The 27,199-nt window shown below is 35.2% G+C and overlaps 1 protein-coding gene across 6 annotated transcripts in view; it reads left to right on the forward strand.

Moving 5' to 3' along the window:
* The window catches only part of LOC125673480 (inositol polyphosphate 5-phosphatase OCRL-like), an 80,412-nt gene that overhangs the window by 32,882 nt on the left and 20,331 nt on the right, over positions 1-27,199 (forward strand). For all 6 annotated transcript variants that reach the window (XR_008801277.1, XR_008801276.1, XR_008801278.1 and 3 more), the window contains 8 exons: positions 1,352-1,422; positions 2,673-2,784; positions 3,498-3,607; positions 6,930-7,065; positions 17,602-17,712; positions 22,503-22,571; positions 23,650-23,746; positions 26,637-26,761. Coding sequence is in view for 3 of the 6 variants with exons in the window: in XM_056159095.1 (XP_056015070.1) it covers positions 1,352-1,422; positions 2,673-2,784; positions 3,498-3,607; positions 6,930-7,065; positions 17,602-17,712; positions 22,503-22,571; positions 23,650-23,746; positions 26,637-26,761 (831 nt within the window). In the remaining 3 variants the exon portion in view is untranslated. The remainder of the gene's footprint in view (positions 1-1,351; positions 1,423-2,672; positions 2,785-3,497; positions 3,608-6,929; positions 7,066-17,601; positions 17,713-22,502; positions 22,572-23,649; positions 23,747-26,636; positions 26,762-27,199) is intronic.

Genomic DNA, 27,199 nt, shown 5'->3' on the forward strand with positions numbered 1-27,199 from the left:
TTCTGAAGTTGATTTTCCTTGATCTGATATGTGTTTGTTTTATAAGCTAAAAATGTAAACAATAAAAGCTAACCAATTCAGTTTATTAAGGGTAAGCTGTCCCACCTACTTTATATTGTATAAAATGAGTAGAAATTACTTAATTGTTTCATTCCCTATTAAGTTTGGATATGAATTTCAGTGTAATTTGATGAGTAATTATTCTTGGGTTCAATTCTTGATCCTTGAGGGACATCAAACCTAAGATGTTTAACATTACAGAGTTACTGCCCCTTCACTAAGCATCAGAAGTGAAATCGCAGGTCTTTCAGGCATGATCTTAAAATGGAGGTTGCCTGTCATGGTAGGCATTGGCATGATAAAGAACACTTCATGGCCCTAAGAGCCACGAATGAGTCAAAATTTGTGGATTTTCACCTAAAGCTGGTGGTGATCGATGTCACAACACCAAATGAGTGAAAAATTCCCAAGTAAGGCATAAAACATTGTACAAGCAAACAAAATCCAGGAATAAAGAGTCTTGATTCAGTGGGGATGGGGTGAAGTGTATTTATCCACTAGAAATGGGGTAAAACTAGTGTATTTATCCACTAGAAATGGGGTAAAGCTAGTGTATTTATCCACTAGAAATGGGGTAAAGCTAGTGTATTTATGAGGAATGTAGTAAAGTAAATGGTGTAGAGTGTTTGGATCCAGTAGAAATGTTGTAGAGTGTTTGGATCATGTACAGGCTGTCCAGCGGCCCTAAAATTCCTAAAAATTCCTAATTTTTTTCAGTTTTACTAAAATTCCTAAAAAAATGTAAAATTCAAGGGGAAATCCTAAAAAAGCCCTTATTTTTCATGTCAATTCCTACTTTTTTATCAGTCTTGAAAAATCAAAATGCATTCATACAAAATGTGTGTTATTAACATAGATTGCAGTTCTTATTCAGATAATGCTGATGCAGTGAAAGGCAGTTGACCTGTGGATCCATGTGTCAAGCTTGTTTATTGGTTATAGCCAATAATAGCTGAGACCATGGAACACTGGAATACGCCCTTCCTGTACTTACATCTTATTTGTGTGTCATGTGAGTTTCTTTATTGTCAAATTTGACAAGGTAAGTCCTTTTAAATAATTAAAACTTCCGCAATTTGGTTAAAAATTCCTAATTTTAGCCCTAATTTAGCCCTAATTTTTTTAAATTTTACCCCTAAAATTTGCCCTTATTTTTTGTCCAAGGGTGCTGGACAGCCTGCATGTAGGAATGGTATAAAGTGTTTGGATCCAGTGTGTGAGGGAGTACAGAGTTGACCACAACTCTCAATTATCCAAAGCTCTACAAATTACTTTGTTTTTATATTTACAGGACTACCGAGATGTAGATAGTAAAATGAGGTTCAAACAGTTCTTGCCACCATTAACGATATCAGAGCATGAGTAAGTCTATGATTGATATCAGAACATAATTCTATTATTGATATCAGAATATGAATAAATCTATTGTTGATATCAGAACATGAGTGAATCTATTGTTGATATCAGAACATGAATTAGTCTATTATTGATATCAGAGCATGAGTAAGTCTATTGTTGATATCAGAGCATGAGTAAGCCTATTGTTGATATCAGTATATGAGTAAGTCTATTATTGATATCAGAACAAGAGTAAGTCTATTGTTAATATCAAAGAATGAGTAAGTCTGTTGTTGATATCAGAACATAGTAAGTCTATTGTTAATATCAGAACATAGTAAGTCTATTGTTGATATCAGAGCATGGGTAAGTCTATTGTTGATATCAGAACACGAATAAGTCTATTTTTTATATCAGAACAGGAGTAAATTTATTATTGATATCAGAACATGAGTAAGTCTATTGTTGATACCACAACATAATTCTATTGTTGATATCAGAATATGAGTAAGTCTATTGTTGATATCAGAATATGAGTAAGTCAGTTGTTGATATCAGAGCATGAGTAAGTCTATTGTTGATATCATAATATGAGTAAGTTTATATTATTGATATCAGAGCATGAGTAAGTCCTTCATTGATATTGGGGCATAAACATGTTCAATAATGATGTCTTAACAGGAGTAAGTTCTTTTATATTCTAAGTAAGTATGTTGATATTGATTATGATATCAGAGTATATGCAACTTTAATAGCAGTTACAAGAAATTAATTCAAATATATTTTAACTAGTTCGTGCTTTGAAATATAGCATTTATAATTTTTTCCTGAATATTTGATGAATTTGCATCAATTATCATCCTTCTTGTTTCGTAGACACTGTCCGTCTTTGCATTAGCTTCCAAAAACAGTAAACAGAACTTCTACTCACAAGAAATAAATAAGATGTCCAAAATAGGCTACATTCATAAACCCCTGTGAAATTATTTTGCAATGAATATATAATATAAAGATCTCGTGTCAACAGGAATCATGCCTGACTCTAAATTTGAATAGAACATTGATGTCAAAATTGGTGATGTCAGCTTAAGGTTATTAGAAGCAAAATTCCATGTCCTTGATACTTGTATTCATTTTTATTTTGGAATATGACATCATAAAGTGGATAATCTTTGTTAGTGGCCTTAATCCTGTGTTGTGAATTTAATCAAACAATTCAAAGACAACATTTTATTATCTTTTCATAATTATCTAATAAAATTGTCTGTTTTCAGTCAGATATTTTGGATTGGTGACCTGAATTACAGAATAAATGGGCTGGACATCGACAAGGTGAAGGCAATGATTGACAGGGAGAAATACCAGGACCTTCTTAGCTATGATCAGGTCAGACTCTGTTCCTCATTAGCATTCTCACTTTGTCTAGATATCATTTTCTGCTACTTGAATGCTAGGGGATAAGGAAGTAAGTTTTATACCATGCTAATCAGGTTTCAAAATGATCTATGGAACTTATTTACTGATTCAATGATTAATTGCCATTGTCTTTGTAATGTTCAGTTTGCTTTTTATAAAAAGTGATTAAAGTTGAAAAGGTTTTGGATATGGTTGAAGGTTGTTGTTTTTTGTTTTTGTCTTTGACATGTACACATATATATGTACATAGTATATATATATATATATATATATATATATATATATATATATATATATATATATATATATATATACATATATGTAATACAGGTTTAATTTTGAGGGTTGAATTTAGCCATGTTGAGATAATTTGGATTAACTTAATCCATTGTGAACTGGCCCTCTGTTTTAGATTTATGTTGTCTTGTTTCAAGGAATTTAATTCTCTATTCCAGCTTCATCAACAGTTGGGTAAATCTGATGTGTTTAAGGAATTTAATTCTCTATTCCAGCTTCATCAACAGTTGGGTAAATCTGATGTGTTTAAGGAATTTAATTCTCTATTCCAGCTTCATCAACAGTTGGGTAGATCTGATGTGTTTAAGGAATTTAATTCTCTATTCCAGCTTCATCAACAGTTGGGTAGATCTGATGTGTTTAAGGAATTTAATTCTCTATTCCAGCTTCATCAACAGTTGGGTAGATCCGATGTGTTTAAGGATTACCAAGAGGGAAACATCCACTTCAAACCGACCTATAAATACAACACAGGCACTAACGACTGGGATTCCAGGTAAATAAGAGGCTTATCTCCTATATTCTGTTTACTGTAAAGTTCCTATGTGGAGTCTCATCTCCTGTATTCTGTGTGGAGTCTCATCTCCTGTATTCTGTTTACTGTAAAGATCCTATGTGGAGTCTCATCTCCTGTATTCTGTTTACTGTAAAGATCCTATGTGGAGTCTCATCTCCTGTATTCTGTTTACTGTAAAGATCCTATGTGGAGTATCATCTCCTATATTCTATGTGGAGTCTCATCTCCTGTATTCAGTTTACTGTAAAGATTCTGTGTGGAGTAGCATCTCCTGTATTCTGTGTGGAGTATCATCTCCTGTATTTTGTTTACTGTAAAGATCCTATGTGGAGTCTCATCTCCTGTATTCTGTGTGGAGTATCATCTCCTATATTCTGTTTACTGTAAAGTTCCTATGTGGAGTCTCATCTCCTGTATTCTGTGTGGAGTCTCATCTCCTATATTCTGTGTGGAGTCTCATCTCCTGTATTCTGTGTGGAGTATCATCTCCTGTATTTTGTTTACTGTAAAGATCCTATGTGGAGTCTCATCTCCTGTATTCTGTTTACTGTAAAGTTCCTATGTGGAGTATCATCTCCTGTATTCTGTGTGGAGTCTCATCTCCTATATTCTGTGTGGAGTCTCATCTCCTGTATTCTGTGTGGAGTATCATCTCCTGTATTTTGTTTACTGTAAAGATCCTATGTGGAGTCTCATCTCCTGTATTCTGTTTACTGTAAAGTTCCTATGTGGAGTATCATCTCCTGTATTCTGTGTGGAGTCTCATCTCCTATATCCTATGTGGAGTTTCATCTCCTGTATTCTGTGTGGAGTATCATCTCCGGTATTCTGTTTACTGTAAAGATCCTATGTGGAGTATCATCTCCTATATTCTGTTTACTGTAAAGATCCTATGTGGAGTTTCATCTCCTGTATTCTGTGTGGAGTATCATCTCCTGTATTCTGTTTACTGTAAAGTTCCTATGTGGAGTTTCATCTCCTGTATTCTGTGTGGAGTCTCATCTCCTGTATTCTGTTTACTGTAAAGATCCTATGTGGAGTATCATCTCCTATATTCTGTGTGGAGTATCATCTCCTGTATTCTGTTTACTGAAAAGTTCCTGCATGGAGTCTCATCTCCTGTATTCTGTGTGGAGTATCATCTCCGGTATTCTGTTTACTGTAAAGATCCTATGTGGAGTATCATCTCCTGTATTCTGTGTGGAGTATCATCTCCGGTATTCTGTTTACTGTAAAGATCCTATGTGGAGTATCATCTCCTGTATTCTGTGTGGAGTGTCATCTCCTGTATTCTGTTTACTGTAAAGATTCTGTGTGGAGTATCATCTCCTATATTCTGTTTACTGTAAAGATTCTGTGTGGAGTATCATCTCCTGTATTCTGTGTGGAGTATCATCTCCTATATTCTGTGTGGAGTATCATCTCCTGTATTCTGTTTACTGTAAAGATCCTATGTGGAGTATCATCTCCTGTATTCTGTTTACTGTAAAGATTCTGTGTGGAGTATCATCTCCTATATTCTGTTTACTGTAAAGATTCTGTGTGGAGTATCATCTCCTGTATTCTGTGTGGAGTGTCATCTCCTGTATTCTGTGTGGAGTATCATCTCCTGTATTCTGTGTGGAGTATCATCTCCTATATTCTGTGTACTGTAAAGATCCCGTGTGGAGTCTCACCTGCCTTACTGCCCACACACCACTTCCAATCGCTAAATCACACTATTCCAACCCCTTCTCGTCTAACCACAATCACCCCCTTTCCAATGATTAATGAGATATCCACACATCTCACCTGTCATTGTTAATTTTGTGAGATATCCACACATCTCACCTGTCATTGTTAATTTTGTGAGATATCCACACATCTCACCTGTCATTGTTAATTTTGTGAGATATCCACACATCTCACCTGTCATTATTAATTTTGTGAGATATCCACACATCTCACCTGTCATTGTTAATTTTGTGAGATATCCACACATCTCACCTGTCATTGTTAATTTTGTGGGATATCCACACATCTCACCTGTCATTGTTAATTTTGTAATATAAATTCTGTTGGAAATGAGAATTTTACTCAACGTCAAAGCCATGCTTGTTTGCTATTTTTATCTTCACATCTATCATTAAATTGAATGCTGTCTGACATGTCTCGTACCTATCTTTACATATTTATGCCCCTTTGAAAAGGAGGGGACATATCGTTTTGCACCTGTCGGTCTGTAGACCAAGTTTTGTCTACTCAATATCTTGAGAATCCTTCGCTTGACTGACATCAATTTTGGTACACTGGTACATCTTTTAAGGAGTAAATCACCCCTATTGATTTTGAGATCACATGGTCAAAGATCAAGGGTCAATCCACTATGAACATAAGCAGATTCTATCCGCTCAATATCTTGAAAACCCTTTGCTTGACAAACATTGAACTTGGTACACTGGTGCATTGTAAGGAGTAAATGACTCCTAGTGATATTGGGTTCACAAGGTCAAGGGTCAAACTAGACATAGTAATATATTGTCTCTTATATTTTGAGAATCATATGTTTGATTGACACCAAACTATGTACCCAGGTACAACCTAAGGAGTAAATGACCCCTATTGATTTTGATGTCACATGGTCAAAGGTCAATAGTCAATCCACTCTAGACATAGGAAGATATTGTCCACTCAATATCTTGAATTGTTTTGGCACTATTATAAATTAGATGATACATGTGCATAACCCCTTTCAATTTTGCACCATGGGAGGGGAGCATACATGTTTCTGAAACATTTCTTGTTTACATACAGATTTTGACTATGGATAGCTCTGTTTGCGTGGTAGGATAGAGTGCTTACAGTGGGTGTGGCCAGTCAGTGGGGGATGTTTACTACTCCCTAGTACTTGATCCCACCCCTGGTGTGGCCATGGGTCCATTTTTGCCTTGTTCTTGATTTTATATTCTTTATAAGATTTACTGGATTAATCACTTTTCGTTATCTTCACCTTCCTAAGACTGCCATTGTGCTATGTTACAGATTTATATTAAGCACTAGCTACTTTACTTCCCCTTATTTTAAGGACAATAATTTCCTGATGAATAATAACTACATTGTGTTAGAATGTACCTTTTGAAATTTATGTGATAATTTTCATTGAATAGGTGAATGTACTTGTAGGTTGGAAGAAGTGTTTTATGTTGATATATCCTTTTTTTAAAAATAGATAAAGAAATGAAATCATTATTTGTAATTAAAAACAACAGCTTATCATATTGGAAGTGTTTTACACAATATTGAAAATGATGTGTTGTTGCAGTGAAAAGAATCGAATCCCTGCCTGGTGTGACAGAATCCTGTACAAGGGGGAGGGGATAGAGCAAGTCCAATACACCTCCCACCCAGATCTACTCATCAGTGACCACAAACCTGTGTCCTCGCTGTTTAACATTGAGGTGAGTGTATGTTATTGTAACCTGTGTCCTCGCTGTTTAACATTGAGGTGAGTGTGTTGTTGTAACCTGTGTCCTCGCTGTTTAACATTGAGGTGAGTGTGTGTTATTGTAACCTGTGTCCTCGCTGTTTAACATTGAGGTGAGTGTGTTATTGTAACCTGTGTCCTCGCTGTTTAACATTGAGGTGAGTGTGTGTTGTTGTAACCTGTGTCCTCGCTGTTTAACATTGAGGTGAGTGTGTTATTGTAACCTGTGTCCTCGCTGTTTAACATTGAGGTGAGTGTGTGTTATTGTAACCTGTGTCCTCGCTGTTTAACATTGAGGTGAGTGTATGTTGTTGTAACCTGTGTCTTCGCTGTTTAACATTGAGGTGAGTGTATGTTGTTGTAACCTGTGTCCTCGCTGTTTAACATTGAGGTGAGTGTGTTATTGTAACCTGTGTCCTCGCTGTTTAACATTGAGGTGAGTGTGTGTTATTGTAACCTGTGTCCTCGCTGTTTAACATTGAGGTGAGTGTATGTTATTGTAACCTGTGTCCTCGCTGTTTAACATTGAGGTGAGTGTATGTTATTGTAACCTGTGTCCTCGCTGTTTAACATTGAGGTGAGTGTATGTTGTTGTAACCTGTGTCCTCGCTGTTTAACATTGAGGTGAGTGTGTGTTATTGTAACCTGTGTCCTCGCTGTTTAACATTGAGGTGAGTGTGTGTTATTGTAACCTGTGTCCTCGCTGTTTAACATTGAGGTGAGTGTATATTGTTGTAACCTGTATCCTCGCTGTTTAACATTGAGGTGAGTGTATGTTGTTGTAACCTGTGTCCTCGCTGTTTAACATTGAGGTGAGTGTGTATTGTTGTAACCTGTGTCCTCGCTGTTTAACATTGAGGTGAGTGTGTGTTGTTGTAACCTGTGTCCTCGCTGTTTAACATTGAGGTGAGTGTATGTTGTTGTAACCTGTGTCCTCGCTGTTTAACATTGAGGTGAGTGTATATTGTTGTAACCTGTGTCCTCGCTGTTTAACATTGAGGTGAGTGTGTGTTGTTGTAACCTGTGTCCTCGCTGTTTAACATTGAGGTGAGTGTATGTTGTTGTATGCTGTGTCCTCGCTGTTTAACATTGAGGTGAGTGTATGTTGTTGTAACCTGTGTCCTCGCTGTTTAACATTGAGGTGAGTGTGTTGTTGTAACCTGTGTCCTCGCTGTTTAACATTGAGGTGAGTGTGTTGTTGTAACCTGTGTCCTCGCTGTTTAACATTGAGGTGAGTGTATGTTATTGTAACCTGTGTCCTCGCTGTTTAACATTGAGGTGAGTGTGTTGTTGTAACCTGTGTCCTCGCTGTTTAACATTGAGGTGAGTGTGTGTTATTGTAACCTGTGTCCTCGCTGTTTAACATTGAGGTGAGTGTGTTGTTGTAACCTGTGTCCTCGCTGTTTAACATTGAGGTGAGTGTATGTTGTAGTAACCTGTGTCCTCGCTGTTTAACATTGAGGTGAGTGTGTTATTGTAACCTGTGTCCTCGCTGTTTAACATTGAGGTGAGTGTGTGTTATTGTAACCTGTGTCCTCGCTGTTTAACATTGAGGTGAGTGTATGTTGTTGTAACCTGTGTCCTCGCTGTTTAACATTGAGGTGAGTGTATGTTGTTGTAACCTGTGTCCTCGCTGTTTAACATTGAGGTGAGTGTGTTGTTGTAACCTGTGTCCTCGCTGTTTAACATTGAGGTGAGTGTATGTTGTTGTAACCTGTGTCCTCGCTGTTTAACATTGAGGTGAGTGTGTGTTATTGTAACCTGTGTCCTCGCTGTTTAACATTGAGGTGAGTGTGTTGTTGTAACCTGTGTCCTCGCTGTTTAACATTGAGGTGAGTGTGTGTTATTGTAACCTGTGTCCTCGCTGTTTAACATTGAGGTGAGTGTGTGTTATTGTAACCTGTGTCCTCGCTGTTTAACATTGAGGTGAGTGTATATTGTTGTAACCTGTATCCTCGCTGTTTAACATTGAGGTGAGTGTATGTTGTTGTAACCTGTGTCCTCGCTGTTTAACATTGAGGTGAGTGTATGTTGTTGTATGCTGTGTCCTCGCTGTTTAACATTGAGGTGAGTGTATATTGTTGTAACCTGTGTCCTCGCTGTTTAACATTGAGGTGAGTGTATATTGTTGTAAACTGTGTCCTCGCTGTTTAACATTGAGGTGAGTGTGTGTTGTTGTAACCTGTGTCCTCGCTGTTTAACATTGAGGTGAGTGTATGTTGTTGTATGCTGTGTCCTCGCTGTTTAACATTGAGGTGAGTGTATATTGTTGTAACCTGTGTCCTCGCTGTTTAACATTGAGGTGAGTGTATATTGTTGTAACCTGTGTCCTCGCTGTTTAACATTGAGGTGAGTGTATATTGTTGTAACCTGTGTCCTCGCTGTTTAACATTGAGGTGAGTGTATATTGTTGTAACCTGTGTCCTCGCTGTTTAACATTGAGGTGAGTGTATATTGTTGTAACCTGTGTCCTCGCTGTTTAACATTGAGGTGAGTGTATATTGTTGTAACCTGTATCCTCGCTGTTTAACATTGAGGTGAGTGTATGTTGTTGTAACCTGTGTCCTCGCTGTTTAACATTGAGGTGAGTGTGTTGTTGTAACCTGTGTCCTCGCTGTTTAACATTGAGGTGAGTGTATGTTATTGTAACCTGTGTCCTCGCTGTTTAACATTGAGGTGAGTGTGTTGTTGTAACCTGTGTCCTCGCTGTTTAACATTGAGGTGAGTGTATATTATTGTAACCTGTGTCCTCGCTGTTTAACATTGAGGTGAGTGTGTGTTATTGTAACCTGTGTCCTCGCTGTTTAACATTGAGGTGAGTGTGTGTTATTGTAACCTGTGTCCTCGCTGTTTAACATTGAGGTGAGTGTATGTTGTAACCTGTGTCCTCGCTGTTTAACATTGAAGTGAGTGTATATTATTGTAACCTGTGTCCTCGCTGTTTAACATTGAGGTGAGTGTGTGTTATTGTAACCTGTGTCCTCGCTGTTTAACATTGAGGTGAGTGTGTGTTATTGTAACCTGTGTCCTCGCTGTTTAACATTGAGGTGAGTGTATATTGTTGTAACCTGTGTCCTCGCTGTTTAACATTGAGGTGAGTGTGTGTTGTTGTAACCTGTGTCCTCGCTGTTTAACATTGAGGTGAGTGTGTTGTTGTAACCTGTGTCCTCGCTGTTTAACATTGAGGTGAGTGTGTGTTATGGTATGACCTTGACCCTTGTTCACCTACTTTAGCACCAAGGACAAGGTGTGGAAGTATAACTAGTGTTTTTAGTTCTACCATATAGAGATGGTTCCAATATGCTGTTATTCGGGGAAAATAGCATCAAAATACAACATACTGGTGGGGTTTTTTTCATGTCAACAAGTGTCATTTGTTTTAAAATGAACACTGAATAAACCATATTTTAAAGAATAAATGAGTATTCATTGTTTACACTTTTACAAATGAGTGCATTTTAGTGACCTCTACTTTCTATTTTTAAAAGAGGAAGTGAAGAAATTAGTAAACTTATGCAATGATTCATTAAAGGACACAACACATGATTCTAAACTTTTTCATTTTTCAGCAAAATTAACTCTTTTTATGCCTAATACTACTATAAATATGTTTTAAATGAAATATTTTGCGTAGTTTTCGAGTTTGAAAGCGATGAAATTCAAATCTTGCAATATGCATATTGTCTTTCGCTAGTTTACGCGCCATTATGTGTGACATCATATGCGCCCTCGGGTTTGAAAACATCTATTAGCCATTTCATGAACAGATTAGATTTAATCGACAAAAAAACCAATTATCACGTTAACGGCTTGTAAATAATAATGCATTAAGATGTTTTGTGTCGTGCTCGGATGTACTAGTTGTCGGTAGAAAGGATTTAGACTGAGTATTTTTCAACTTTTCGAAGGAAGGTACGAGAAAAAAGACGTGGATAATTTTTTTGTTGGAGCAAGAACTTTACCTTAAAAAACACACCCAGTCACATTTTCAAACACCGCTTGGACAGAGACCCTGATAAACTGCGAGAAAATGGATATATTGAAGCTATTATATAAGCACTGGTAGGCCTATAAGCATACATTCTGTTTTGCTCTTCAAATTCAATACACACTCGGATCAACTGACCTTCACCTTGTAACAACATATATCGACGATACAATGTAACTTCTACCAACTGTTAGATTTACAACAACAACAAAAAATTAAAGATACAAAATAATTGAACTTTTAATTATACAAATAATAGAATATTGTATTTCCTAACTTTAAATTGAATTATAAAATTATTTTCTTATTGAACTCGTAGCATCTTGAGTGCGTCAGTAGGCTATAACGCGTGCTCCCACTTTGTATTTCCTAAAGACGTGCAGATCACAATTCAAAAATAGTAATAAGATTGCTTTATCAAAATAAAATAATGTGATTACCACTTTAAATTTGAATATTTTTATTGATTTGTGTGTGTGTTGTCTTTTTCTTTCTTTCCGAAATGCACGCGTGACAATAGCTTGGTATAGGGCCTAGTTGTCAACAATTTAACGTATCATAATTTGTCTAATCCAAAAATAAATAATGATTATACTGGGGTTTTTTTTTTAGAAAAACAGTGCCTGCAATTACAGATGTATAAAGGAATAACATCCCCAAACAGTTTGTAGACAGCGACCCATATAAACATTATTTACTCACAATATTGCCGATTTCATACACGCTATATTTGGGTATTTACATCGTTATATGTGTGCACTGGTGGCGAACACATATAAAACTCGGACAATATGTCAACATCGATTTAAATGTTGCCCATGGTAAATAGATTAGGCCCCTAAAAGTTGAGTTTTTCATAATATCTCGCAGTACTTTCACAATCCGAAGGGCGCATGTGACGTCACTGTACCACGTGACTACCTACCTAATTGACTTGACTTTTTGAAATTGGGGCTTAGATTTAAGTCTGTATTGTGGTTAATTATCGCAAAATTTTCGGCGAACGAACTATTAGAATTAATTACTATAAGCATAAAGAAGACAAAATGCATGTAATATTGTATACTTTGAAAACATGAGATGTGTCCTTTAATAGCAAATTACAGGCCTGGAATTACTGAGACTCTAATAGCAGTTTGTTACTGGGCATTTGATTAACCTCAAATCGGGGGAAAAAAAGATAGTAATTGGTTCTATTACACAACACGAACGTGATTATAATTACACAACGCGAAAGTGATTATAATTACACAACACGGACATTATTATAATTACACAACACGAATGTGATTATAATTACACAACACGAACGTGATTATAATTACACAACACGAACGTGATTATAATTACACAACACGAACGTGATTATAATTAAACATCACGAACATGATTATAATTACACAACACGAACGTGATTATAATCAAACATCACGAACATGATTATAATTACACAACACGAACGTGATTATAATCAAACATCACGAACATGATTATAATTACACAACACGAACGTGATTATAATTACACAACACGAACGTGATTATAATTACACAACACGAACGTGATTATAATTACACAACACGAACGTGATTATAATTACACAACACGAACGTGATTATAATTACACAACACGAACGTGATTATAATCAAACATCACGAACGTGATTATAATCACACAACACGAACGTGATTATAATTACACAACACGAACGTGATTATAATTACACAACACGAACGTGATTATAATTACACAACACGGACATTATTATAATTAAATAACACAATCGTTATTATAATTAAATAACACGAAAGTAATTATAATTATGTTTTTGTGACCTTGATCTCTGACCTGTTGATCTCTTAATCCTTTGACCATTTTGTACTAGCTGACATGTATTTACTATATTTAGAGTGTCCATTGAGAGACAAAAGCATGAAATTTGTTGATGGAGAAATGAACAGCTCATTCAAAACGATGAATTCAGTGATTTTGATAGCTTAAAGGGTGTTTGTATCTTCAGAGTGGGATCCTTATTATACTTCAGAAACTTTTGGTTTGGGGATAAAAAGATCTGAATTTTTGTGAACAATAACATGAGGTGTATATTTATAGCTACCTTTTTTTACAGCCCTCTCACTGGGAGATAAAAGTAATGTTAAAGCAATAAGTCAAAAGGACTTCCTGTAATATGATATTTATTTGCACTTCCGTAAACATCAGTGATTATGTTGAGCTGATTCAAGCCTGTGACAGTCACTGTTGATGAGTTTCCTCATTGTGGTGGTGTTAAGTTTGGTCACCAGGGCATGCCCTGCTAAGACGTCCTCGAACACTGATAGATAATGTCAAAATGTTTCCTTATATATGATTAGATAGCCTTTTGTTATTGTCTGAATAGATATATATTGTGCATGTAATATTTCTGTGATCATGGTATTTATACACCAGTGAGTATTCTAAAGTTTTCCAATTTTTGCTGAATTTTTTTAATTTATATTCATTTTCATGCGCCCGACATAAGAAATGAAGGGAGGGGGGAGGCATTCTGTTTTCCTCTGTCTTTTTGTCTTTGTCTGTCTGCAACTCATTAACCTTGGTAATTGATTGATTGAATATTGTTTAATGTCCCTCTCGAGAATATTTCACTCATATGGAGACATCACCAATGCCGGTGAAAGGCTGCAAAATTTCGGCGCTAATGGCCTTTGAGCCACACCTGCTGTGACACGGGGCCTCGGTTTTTGCGGTCTCATCCAAAGACCTCGGTAATTGTTTTCCCTAGGAAGGGGGAGGGGGGGGGGTTAGAATGGGTGATGAAATTTCCAATGCCAATTCTGATTTTAGAGTCCCAGTTCCTTAGATTTACAGCCCATATGGCTAATGACACCAAGAGATTAATGGAAACGCAGAATCATTATGACCAATTTCATATCTAGGGAACCACACTATTAATTGATATACTGTAGAACTAGACAAAATACAGATATCATATCATGAGAACCACACTGTTTGTTCATTATATAGAACTATACAAGATACAGACATCATGAGGGCCACAATGTTTATGGTCACATTTACTTGCAAGCATGTGCATGTATGCTAAATTCTAGCTGATTGAATGCTTTAAAGATCATCATAACTTTCCTGTTTATGATGGAAACATGAAATATACGCTGTTGATGTATGATATGGGTGCCTATTAAATGGTATATACATGTACATTGTTTCAATTTTTAGGTACTAAAATAGCTAAAACTTCCAAATATTTAAGACTAGAATGAAATGATTGATTGATTGATTGATGTTTTCCACCACACTCAAAAATTTTTCAGTTATCTGGTGGTGCCCAGTTTTTATTGGTGGAAGAGAGAACCCAGATACAATGTACCTGGGAAGAGACCACCGACCTTCCGAAAGTAAACTGGGAAACTTTCTCACTTACCGGCGCGAGCGGGATTCGAACTCGCACCGACAGAGGTGAGAGGCCGCGTGATTTTGAGCGCAATGCTCTAACCACTCGGCCACGGAGGTCCCAAAAATGAAATGAAAATCTTATGGTATGGTTTGCCTAAGTATTGGTGTAAACAAAAATTCCTTCTTCAATAATCAAATTCACATGCATGAGAATGTGTGTGCATTGTAATTTTTAATGTCTATAAAATCAAATATTGATCTACAACATACATAGATTTCAATGAATAGTGTTAAAATTTATGTTACCAATTTATTTCTTAACTCTCTTCTGATTAGTGTAATCAAAATTACTATTGCACACTCACGAGCACGTGCACTCAATTTTAATTGGTTAATATTTAAACACCTATAACTCTCTCGATCATCATTGAGAAAAATTGAATGATATTAACAGAAGTACACACTAAAATAATTAACCTACAATGGGAAATGATTGATATTGCACAAAATGGAAAAGCATTGTAGACTTGGGTTTTGGGCTAGTGATATTTTAATTTTAACTACATGTAATACTCAGGTGAGTGATAAGGCCTATTGACCTCTTTATTTTGTTACTTCCCATTCCAGCAATTTTACAGAACATCAAGCATTTTAAATGACACCACTTCAACCTTGATATCTAACAAGACTAGTGATTTCAGAATTATTGATATGCCCTAATGCAGACTTGCAATATTTTTATGATGATAAAAAAATGTCACCCTTAGCAAAATCAAAATGAACACACATGACAACCATTGCTTTCATTTCCTCACTTCAATGAAGCTAAATTGGCATGTGATAGAATTGAAGAAGGAAATGATATGTGTCCAAGGCATTATTAGTAGGGATGGCAGTGGTAATTCACAATGAAAAGGTATTATTACTTTTTTTATCAGGTGCCTTATATCAGAGATTGGTTATGAACTTGATACAAACTTAGCCAAACATTTTAAGTAGATCTGAATGAAGTATGTAAGAGGTAGCTGTTGTTACCCATGGTGTGGGGTTGTGCATGCAGGTCACCTGTACTGTTAATTGTGTAATCATCCGGTATATCCCAGAGACCGAATTCCTGATAATACTGTTAGATTGTCATCCTTGATATCTTGCTTTGATATTTTTAATTATGTATTGATTTTTTACGTGGATGGGGATGCTCTTTTGAACATACAAAGAGATGTGTGGTTTATTTCTTTTTATGATCCAGTACGTGTCACATCAAATTGTGTTAATAGATCTGAAATTTTGTTTTATTGAATTTCCAATCTAATTAAAATTAGATGTTAGATCTGCTTACATACTCGCTACACAAACGAGTATGTGAGCGGATCTAACATCTAATTTTAATTAGATTGATGAATTTCAATATTAAGATGATAATTAATGATGAACTAGCATTAATTTAAATTACAGTTAAGAAATATGTAATGCATTATAGCACATTTCGGTCATACAAAGTTAATCTGGTTCTCTGGGCCCAATTGAATATGAATTGATAAATAGTTACAGTTTTTGAAGTGATATATCTGGTTATTTGAGCATGAATTATATTTTCTAGATGTTGTAGCAGGTTAAAGGTTTTGAACAGTTGCATTTTTCAAGAAATTAGACCCTACTTAGAGCAAACTTGTAGGAATAATATATAGAGAGATGTTTAGAAATGTCGATCACCATGGTTTGTATAACTAACACGGATCAATCTCATAAATCCTATAATGAACACAAAATTAAAAGAAGGTCAAACATTGACCCCTGGACATACCAGAGGTGAGATCAGGTTCTAGGAGGAGTAAGTATCCCCTGTTAATTAGTCAAACCTGCCGTGGACCCTATACATCTGATCAGGTAACTGATTGATAGGAAACACATCAGACAGCATTTGGCCTCATGATAACTTATTATTAGATCATTATAACAAGTATAGAATTTACCAAATTAATGCTAGTTGGAATGAAACTGTTGAACCCTCTGTAACATCAACTTCTTTGTCAGTTTATAAAATTGATCATGTATCGAATCAGTTAAGTTGACCTACATATATATTTTTCAGATGATTGACAATTTTTTTTTTTTAAGTTTTAGTGCAAATTTTGGTTCCATTTCTTTGTATGTGTGAGCTTTTTATACTCTAAAATTTTAAGATGAATCCAATGAAGAAATATATAAAACTGCATCCAATTTCCAGAGCTCAAATCACAACAAAGTCACCCATGTGACAAGGACAGGTCCGGAAGCAGATGATTATCTTACTAGTGGGAGGCATTAAATGATACGCATGATATGCAGCTCTATCAATGGTGTTTTAATGATGTAACAATTAACATGGTGTTTTAATGATGTAACAATTAACATGGTGTTTTAATGATGTAACAATTAACATGGTGTTTTAATGATGTAGCATTAATTGTTGACATACATCAGGTCAATACAATGATTTATATAGCTACCTAGGAAGTACAAAATTCATCGAGTCTGGACTTTGAGTGTAGCTAAATCATCTTCTTGACCAAGAATATGTCGTTGATTGTTTTATTATAATTAAGATTCAATAATTTAAAACATTGAAACCAATACTATAGCCTAGGAAAAAATGCCTGGTCAGCCATATTTGTTTACATCTAGGGGTGCATGACAGTTGGAAGTGCATTGAGAATGCAAATTATTGTGTTATTGAAATTATTGAATAATTCAAAACCGGCCTCTTGAGCTTACAAAATAATACCTGGTCAGCCATCTTTGTTTACACTTAAGAGTGCAAGACCTAGTAAAAAAAAATGATCAGAGATGAAAGTGTTCATTAGATGAACCAAAAATTGATAACCAACCTTATCAATTTAGGAATTTCCAATTTATTTTTGGTCCAACGTTGAAAAAAATCAAATATTATATTTACGTTGAAGGCATAATAATGTGGAGGTGAAAATAACCTCTTTCTGTTTTTGTTGGATCTCAGCCATTTAGGAAGCTCAGAATTATTGAATCATGTACTAGTAATGTTTAATAGATACAAATATATTTATGCATAAAGATATTTCTTTTTCATTCATATACATTTCTATTTGCAGGCAAAAGTGATTGATAAAGAAAAGTCAAATAAGGTGTATGAGGATATCATGAAAAAATTGGACAGATTAGAGAATGATTACCTACCTCAAGTCAAGTTAGACAAAACAGAGGTAAGTTAGACAGATTATAGAATGATTACCTACCTCACATCACGTTATACAAAACACAGATTATAGAATGATTACCTACCTCATGTCACATTATACAAAACACAGACAGATTATAGAATGATTACCTACCTCATATCATATTATACAAAACACAGACAGATTATAGAATGATTACCTACCTCATGTCACATTATACAAAACACAGACAGATTATAGAATGATTACCTACCTCATATCACGATATACAAAACACAGACAGATTATAGAATGATTACCTACCTCATGTCACATTATACAAAACACAGACAGATTATAGAATGATTACCTACCTCATGTCACATTATACAAAACACAGACAGATTATAGAATGATTACCTACCTCATGTCACATTATACAAAACACAGACAGATTATAGAATGATTACCTACCTCACGTCACATTATACAAAACACAGACAGATTATAGAAGGATTTCCTACCTCACATCACGTTATACAAAACACAGATTATAGAATGATTACCTACCTCATATCACATTATACAAAACACAGACAGATTATAGAAGGATTTCCTACCTCACATCACGTTATACAAAACACAGATTATAGAATGATTACCTACCTCATATCACATTATACAAAACACAGACAGATTAGAGAAGGATTTCCTACCTCAAGTCACGTTATACAAAACACAGATTATAGAATGATTACCTACCTCACGTCACGTTATACAAAACACAGACAGATTATAGAATGATTTCCTACCTCATGTCACATTATACAAAACACAGACAGATTATAGAATGATTACCTACCTCATGTCATATTATACAAAACACAGATTATAGAATGATTACCTACCTCACATCACGTTAAAACACAGACAGATTATAGAATAATTACCTACCTCATATCATGTTATACAAAACACAGACAGATTATAGAATGATTACCTACCTCACATCACGTTATACAAAACACAGACAGATTATAGAATGATTACCTACCTCACATCAATTAAGACAAGTCACAAATTTCTCGGGCAAATATATTTTCAATATGAGGTGCTTTGAGCATGCTTGTAATTGATGACCAATCTGTGATATGTTGTTGGTTGTAATTGTATATTAGAGGGTTTTTTTTAAATCTCAGACAAAATAGAAGCATTTTCTAAACTTATCGCGGCATTACATCCAGTGTATGATACTTAGGTATGATAAATTTATTTGAACTTATTGTATGTTCATTTCTTTGTTGCTTTGCATCCCATTTGAGAATTTTCACTTACTGGTGTGTGAAAACGCTGCCAGCTCTAGGTGAAGTGCTATAATTTGGATGCTTACAGTCCGAGCAATTAGGGCTCCAATTCCCCCAAGATTGAAGGTGGGGGAAACATAGTTTTTTGTCCTGTTTGTCATTCTGTCCAAAACTTTAACGTTGCTGATAACTTTTGAATGGTAAGGGATAGGGCTTTGATATTTTACACGTTCATTCCTTGTGACAAGACCTTTCTTTGGGTACCAGAGGTTTTGATATTGTGACCTTGACCTTAAAGTTTGACCTACTTTTAAGAACATTTACCATAGCAGTATCTCTTGGAACTATAGTTACTGTTGGGATTTATATTTTGTGTATAGATTCCTTATGGCAAGAGTCACAATACCTTTCATTTGTTCTATGTTGCCATTTAGTGCATAATGTTTCACACACCCCCCCCCCACCCACACACACACACACACACACACACACACACACACACACTTCTTGTTTATTGTGTCATTGCCTCTCATGTCCTTGCTGGGACCTCCATTTTAAGGATGTTCTCTCCTGGTTTGAATTTTTTCAGAAGTATCAAACTTTTTTGATAAACCATTTTAACTGATACATCTTTATCCGAAAGACATTTAAAACATAAAAATAGAATATGTTAGTGTGGACTTTAAAGAATTACAGCCCCTCAAATTTGCCCCTTTGCTGAAACTTAATTTTTCATGAAAATTGCCAATTTTCACAAGAAACACACTATAAAATAAATATTAAGGACAGAATAATCTTGGCTTTCGTTTATTTTATGAAAATTAAGCATATTTGATTATTTCAATAACTTTTACATAAAATATATCACCAATTCTACAAAAAATCAAGTATTAATTAACATAATTGTATAAAATATCACATAAATTTGAAGACCTATTTCAACAAAAAATTCAACCTAGGGAGAATATCTGTATCAAACTTTTTCTGAAATTACTAATGTAGATTTGAATCATATTTTTGCTTAATTTAAATGAAAAAAATGTGAGGGGTAGTGTGCATTGGAACAAAGATTTGAACCATTTTGTGTCCCCACCCCCTTCTTACACTGACATACATTCTAAACAATAACAATATACGATTTGTTATAAAATGTGTATTTTTCAATTCATATTTACAAATTCTATATATTTATTTCATTATATGATAAATAATCAGAAAACATAAATAATATATGCATATATACAATACTAATTCATTTATAACTACAGAATGTGTAAAAACATATGCCCCCGCATCAGCATTTTCTAATTTCCATGCAGTGTGACCTTGATCTTTGACCTTCTGACCCCAAAATTGATAGGCATCTTCCCGTCTTTGTATGTATCCATATGTCCAAATTTGGTTTGAATAGAATGCAAAGTATGAGTTTTCATCCAGAAACTACTTTTAACAGTCAACTTCCATGTGGCCATGAGGAAGAAATCTGCACTTCCTGGTATGGTTCTTCATATGATGATAGCACAACTCATCCCTCTCACTGTGGTTACCAAATGAATGTAGCTAAAATGCAAACATTGGAACTCAATTTCTATCAATACTGTAAATTCTTAACAATAGAACAGAATATGATAATAGGTTTACCACCAGACTGCTAATACACCAACTTCAACTAACTTCAATTTTTGTCCAGCCAGGGATTATGTTTTAATGCCTTGCCAAACAAATTGTTACTCTAAAAGAATTTCTTAGGCAAAATGTTATATATGAATTTGTTCGTGCATAAATGACTGTTTATGAAATATATGCTAAAATTCTAATCAGGATTTTTTTTAAATGTGCATTTTCAATACCCTATAAACAAATTTTAACATTATTAAAACTTTTTGACAATTACACTTTGAAGGAATAATTGAAATAAAATTTTGATAAAATAATTTAATTTTAATTTTCCAGAACTGATTAGAAACAAATTATCGATCTAGTAGCCTCCCAAAAAACATATCTATACATGTATATATAGTCAACAAAATTATCTTTTGTTTTAACTAATTTGTACACGAATGGCGCGCCATAATTCTCTAGATGGGAGAAACCCCCCTTTTCCCTTTGAACTCTTTTTAATGAAGGAAATTCTCTGTATACTTTGGCGATTTTTTAAAACAATGATATGGATTACACTTTTTAATCAAAATGATGCTTCAATAATGATACATTGAACGTTAGGAGCGAGATTCGCTCATGACCGACTAGGCGGGATCGGGAAGATTGCAGATCAATTTAGGTACAGATCTACATAGTTTGTAGATTTTATTTTCATAAAAAAAAATTCTTGTATATTGAAAAACTTACAAATTCATTCGATACTATATCAGCAGCCTCTGATTCGGGTACTACATCGCTAACATCCTTCCATTCCCCCCTCTCATCTGACACTATGTCCAGTACTGTATTGTGTCACCATGTGCGTGGTTGTGCCTGCTTGTCTGTAATTTTCTTTGTCTGCAACTCACTCGTGAGAATATCGGATGCAGACTGATCTATAACAGCTGTTTTACTTCTAACGAATCGCCCGTGTATGTTGCTGGACTGCTTTAGAATAGACTAAATGCGACATCGTACAGTGTGCGTCTTCGAGCTCGAGTTTGTTTACAATCGTAACGTCATCATGAATGTCGTAAAATGAGAAAATAAGTAAAAAATTGTCATGTTTTAATTAATTTTTGTTAGTTTATTAACATTACTTACAAATAAAAACAGATATTAATGTTCTTCTTTGTGCACACAAAATAAAACACACGCATCCCCATAGTTACGACTTTAAAAAGTATGGAGACTCACTCGCGGTAAAAGTACCACGAGAGTACACCCTTAAGGTGAAATATTATATACCTGTGACTTTCACTTCTGCTGTGACTGACTTTCACTTCTGCTGTGACTTTCACTTCGGCTGTGACTTTCACTTTGGCTGTGACTGACTTTCACTTCTGCTGTGACTGACTTTCACTTCGGCTGTGACTTTCACTTTGGCTGTGACTTTCACTTCTGCTGCTGGGCGCTTCATGAAGGAACCGTCACTACCTTTGTTCATTGTCTTGGATTTGACACATGGCTGAGATTGCACCTGGGCCTCTTCGGTATAGATCAAGTGCCCTAATCGCTAAGCTATTGTGACGAGTCTGTGCTAATTGTTAACTCTTGAGTTAATTTCAAACCACATATATATATATACGTACTTTGATTGTTATGCCGTAATATTATCAAACGGTGCAGAAAATTTGACAAATGGTGAAAAAAATTAAGAATGTAAGAGATAAAAAGAAAATTTCTCAATGAAGGCACTGAACTTTCAACTTGACACATACACTAAAACCACTGATTATGCAAATTACTCTAGGTTTCCATAATTTCCATTCCCCCTAAACATCCTAGATATTTGTTCCTTATATATCATGATAATGGATATAAAATGTTCAGAAAACGGTATTTTGATACAAAGACAGTTCTACACTATTGCTTTATGTTTCGTTACAGTTCCTGTTTAAAGATGTGATGTTTATAGAGAAACGATCAGAAATGTTGACTGTATGTAACACAGGCCAGGTAAGATGTGATGTTATAGAGAAACGATCAGAAATGTTGACTGTATGTCACACAGGCCAGGTAAGATGTGATGTTTATAGAGAAACGATCAGAAATGTTGACTGTATGTAACACAGGCCAGGTATGATGTGATGTTTATAGAGAAGCAATCAGAAATGTTGACTGTATGTAACACAGGCCAGGTAAGATGTGATGTTTATAGAGAAACGATCAGAAATGTTGACTTTATGTCACACAGGCCAGGTAAGATGTGATGTTTATAGAGAAACGATCAGAAATGTTGACTGTATGTCACACAGGCCAGGTAAGATGTGATGTTTATAGAGAAACGATCAGAAATGTTGACTGTATGTAACATAGGCCAGGTAAGATGTGATGTTTATAGAGAAGCAATCAGAAATGTTGACTGTATGTCACACAGGCCAGGTAAGATGTGATGTTTATAGAGAAACGATCAGAAATGTTGACTGTATGTCACACAGGCCAGGTAAGATGTGATGTTTATAGAGAAACGATCAGAAATGTTGACTGTATGTAACATAGGCCAGGTAAGATGTGATGTTTATAGAGAAGCAATCAGAAATGTTGACTGTATGTCACACAGGCCAGGTAAGATGTGATGTTTATAGAGAAACGATCAGAAATGTTGACTATGTAACACAGGCCAGGTAAGATGTAATGTTTATAGAGAAGCGATAAAAAATGTTGACTGTATGTCACACTGGCCAGGTAAGATGTGATGTTTATAGAGAAACGATCAGAAATGTTGACTTTATGTAACATAGGCCAGGTGAGGCATCAATTTTATGATGATTGATGATTAAAATTCCATAACTCTTAATGAAAGATGTTCAGATCAATATTTGTTTTAAATTAGGACATTTAGGGAAGTACATAAAATTAGAATTTATCAATGACAAATTTCCTGTAGGTGGTAAGTGTTCATGAAAGCTCTTGACATCAAATGATAAATGATATTCTGTGTTAATTTTACTCAGTACAAAATAAAACATGCATTTTAATTGAATTGAGATTGAATTGTGACTGTCTCCATTTATGCTGTGTCTCTATTGGACAGGTGCCTGTGGAGTTTGAATTTATCAACAAGCTAGAGGAGGAAAGCTACTGTCAGCCATGGCTAAGGATTAAACCATTTAAGTCTGTGATAACTCCAGGTAATTAACACAATTACACCTTACCTCAGGTAATTAACACAATTACACATTACCTCAGGTAATTAACACAATTTCATGTTACCTCAGGTAATTAACACAATTACACGTTACCTCAGGTAATTAACACAATTACACCTTACATCAGGTAATTAACACAATTACACATTACCTCAGGTAATTAACACAATTACACATTACCTCAGGTAATTAACACAATTACTCAGGTAATTAACACAATTACACATTACCTCAGGTAATTAACACAATTACACATTACCTCAGGTAATTAACACAATTTCATGTTACCTCAGGTAATTAACACAATTTCATGTTACCTCAGGTAATTAACACAATTACACATTACCTCAGGTAATTAACACAATTACACATTACCTCAGGTAATTAACACAATTACACCTTACCTCAGGTAATTAACACAATTACACATTACCTCAGGTAATTAACACAATTACACATTACCTCAGGTAATTAACACAATTACACATTACCTCAGGTATTAAACAAGATTACATATTATCTTAGGTATTGAACAAGATTACATGTTACCTCAGGTAATGAACAAAATTACATGTTACCACAGGGGATTAACAAAATTACATATGAAAATGTTTACATAACAAACAGTGATCAATCTCATAACTTCTATAAGGAATACAAAATTAATAGTTGGGCAAACGCGGACCATTGGACATACCAGAGATGGGTGGGATCAGGTGCCTTGAAGGACTAAGCATCCCCTGTTGTTGTTGTTGGTTCCTTTTTCTTTCCGTGCAGTATCACGGGTAGTGTCCACACTAGTGGGCCCCCTTCCAGGTATCTGGCTGGCTGCATGCATGGCAGATCTCACCTCAGATCTCCATTCTTTCTGGTCTTGAGGGTCAGCAGTTGAGAGCTTCCATTCTCTACGATCTTTCTCCGTCAACTCTCTCCAAGATAGCATTGGCCGACCAACTCTACATCTCCCAGGAACTTGTATATTTAAAGCGCACTTGACTGCACTGCTGGATCTGACAACATGGCCATACCAGCGGAGTCTCCTTTCCCTTAAGATGACGTCGAGGTCGTCGATGCCAAGCCGCCCCAGCAATTCAGTTGAACTTACAGTGGCCATATCTTCAGGCTTGATGTTACAGATCTGTCTTATCGTGGCCCTGTCATTGCGTAGTAGGCGATGAAGATTTGGCTTGGTCAAACCCTATCAACCGATAAAAACTTCCATGAGCCCTATATCTTGATCTGGTAAACAAAGTAATCTGTAGTCAAAATCTGTGTATAGAACAGCCTAACATTGGTATTAAACTTATCAGACAGTATTTGACCCAATGACAGGTTGTATTGGTAAACTAGATAGTTACAACGGCCATAGAATTTGCAAAATGCTGACTTTAAACAAGGCTGTTGAAACTCTTGTAACATCAATTTACGATTTAAAAACTTATCATATGCAGAACAAGCTCGTGCATATCAAATTAGTTGAGAGACATTAACATCATTTGCAGGTGGTAATGGAATATTGCTACATAGATATGGTAAGTTGACGATGGAGAAGCTGAAATCATCCCGATTGTCGTAAAGTCGAGTTGTTAGTTTCAAATTGACTTTAACATATATGTTCAGTAAAATATTTAAGTACAAAACAGATGTGGAAGACTTTGTGGTGTCTTTATTTCATGTTCACTATTTAAGTTGATGATAACCCCAAGTAATTATTAAAACTACATATTACAAGTCTGTGACAACTTCGGGTAATTAACAAAATGACATCTCATAGATATGAGAAAACCTAGATAATTATCTCAATTACACCTTATAGAGAAAACCCTAGATAATTATCTCAATTACACCTTATAGAGAAAACCCTAGATAATTATCTCAATTACACCTTATAGAGAAAACCCTAGATAATTATCACAATTACACCTTATAGAGAAAATCCTAGATAATTATCACACGGTAATTCTTATTTAATTATCAGAATTGCACCTTATAGATTGAAAATAATCCTAGATAATTACTGTAAACTTTTATTTGCAGCTACTTTATTTTGCAATTCACCCGTGGTAAACTGGTTTGTGGCGAGTAATTTTCGTGATCGAACCTTTGACAGTCATTCAAAGACTGTTTCACAATGAGAAATATTCGCAATGATGAGGTTCTTGCAAATCTCTCGAAATTTTCTTATATGCGAATAAAAGTTGGTTTAGAGTATCAAAATTGCACCATATGGAAAGGAGAAAACCCTAGATACTTATCACAATTACACCTAATAATCGCAGGTAATTAACAGAATTATAGAAAATAGATATCTAACAATTATAAGTAATTATCAGATTTAAACCATGTAGATGTGAAATAATTCCAGATAATTAGAAGAATTATACCCTATAGGTTATGAGCTAATCGTGAATACTTGGGAGCTAGGGGGAAATCTTTGAATTATATGGCTATGCACAAAAAAAAAACCATGGTGAATGCACACCTATAGGACAGAGATATTCTGAGAGTTTACCATGAAATATAAAATCATCATTGGAAATTCAATGTTTTACTGTAGGAAAGACAATTTCATATAGATTAACATATAACTAAGCATACTTCTATTTGTAAATCCGGATAGAGGTGCTGGTGGATGAGAGTTGTGTGGCCTCGCTGAATGTCTTTAATCATGTAAACATTTACTTTCAGGGTCCTCCTGTGAAATCCGGATAGAGGTGCTGGTGGATAAGAGTTGTGTGGCCTTGCTGAATGTCTCTAATCATGTAAACATTTACTTTCAGGGTCCTCCTGTGAAATCCGGATAGAGGTGCTAGTGGATAAGAGTTGTGTGGCCTTGCTGAATGTCTCTAATCATGTAAACATTTACTTTCAGGGTCCTCCTGTGAAATCCGGATAGAGGTGCTAGTGGATAAGAGCTGTGTGGCCTCGCTGAATGCCTCTAATCATGTGTTAGATGATATATTAGTACTTCACCTCAACGGGGGAAAGGATTTCTTTGTATCCTTACAGAAAACTAAAAATGATACACATATATCTATATGTAGGTGTCTGTCAAATGGAGTACAGGCTTCTACTTCAAAACCCTGAGTGAAAACCTTCTGTACAAGAAATGTCTGTGGTACTATTCTGTCCTTTAAACATAAGCACTTTAAGTCCTGTCTTTTCATTGGTTTAATCCACAGGCAATTATATTGGTTGGGTTCGAATTTACTATCAAAGAATCTCTTTAATAGTAAATTCGAACCGAAGTGATATAATTGCCTGTGGTTTAATCTAATCACAGAAAAAGAATTCTCTTGATTATTGTTAAATAGATAGTACATACATAATAGGGCTGCAACGGGTACCCGAAAAAAACGAAAACTGCGGGTCGTGTTGTTCGGGTCGGGCTGGGTTCTATTTTTCCATATTTCGGTTCGGATTTGGTTTTTAAAA

The sequence above is a fragment of the Ostrea edulis genome, chromosome 3 (genome assembly GCF_947568905.1).
Source record: "Ostrea edulis chromosome 3, xbOstEdul1.1, whole genome shotgun sequence".
Taxonomy (NCBI): domain Eukaryota; kingdom Metazoa; phylum Mollusca; class Bivalvia; order Ostreida; family Ostreidae; genus Ostrea; species Ostrea edulis.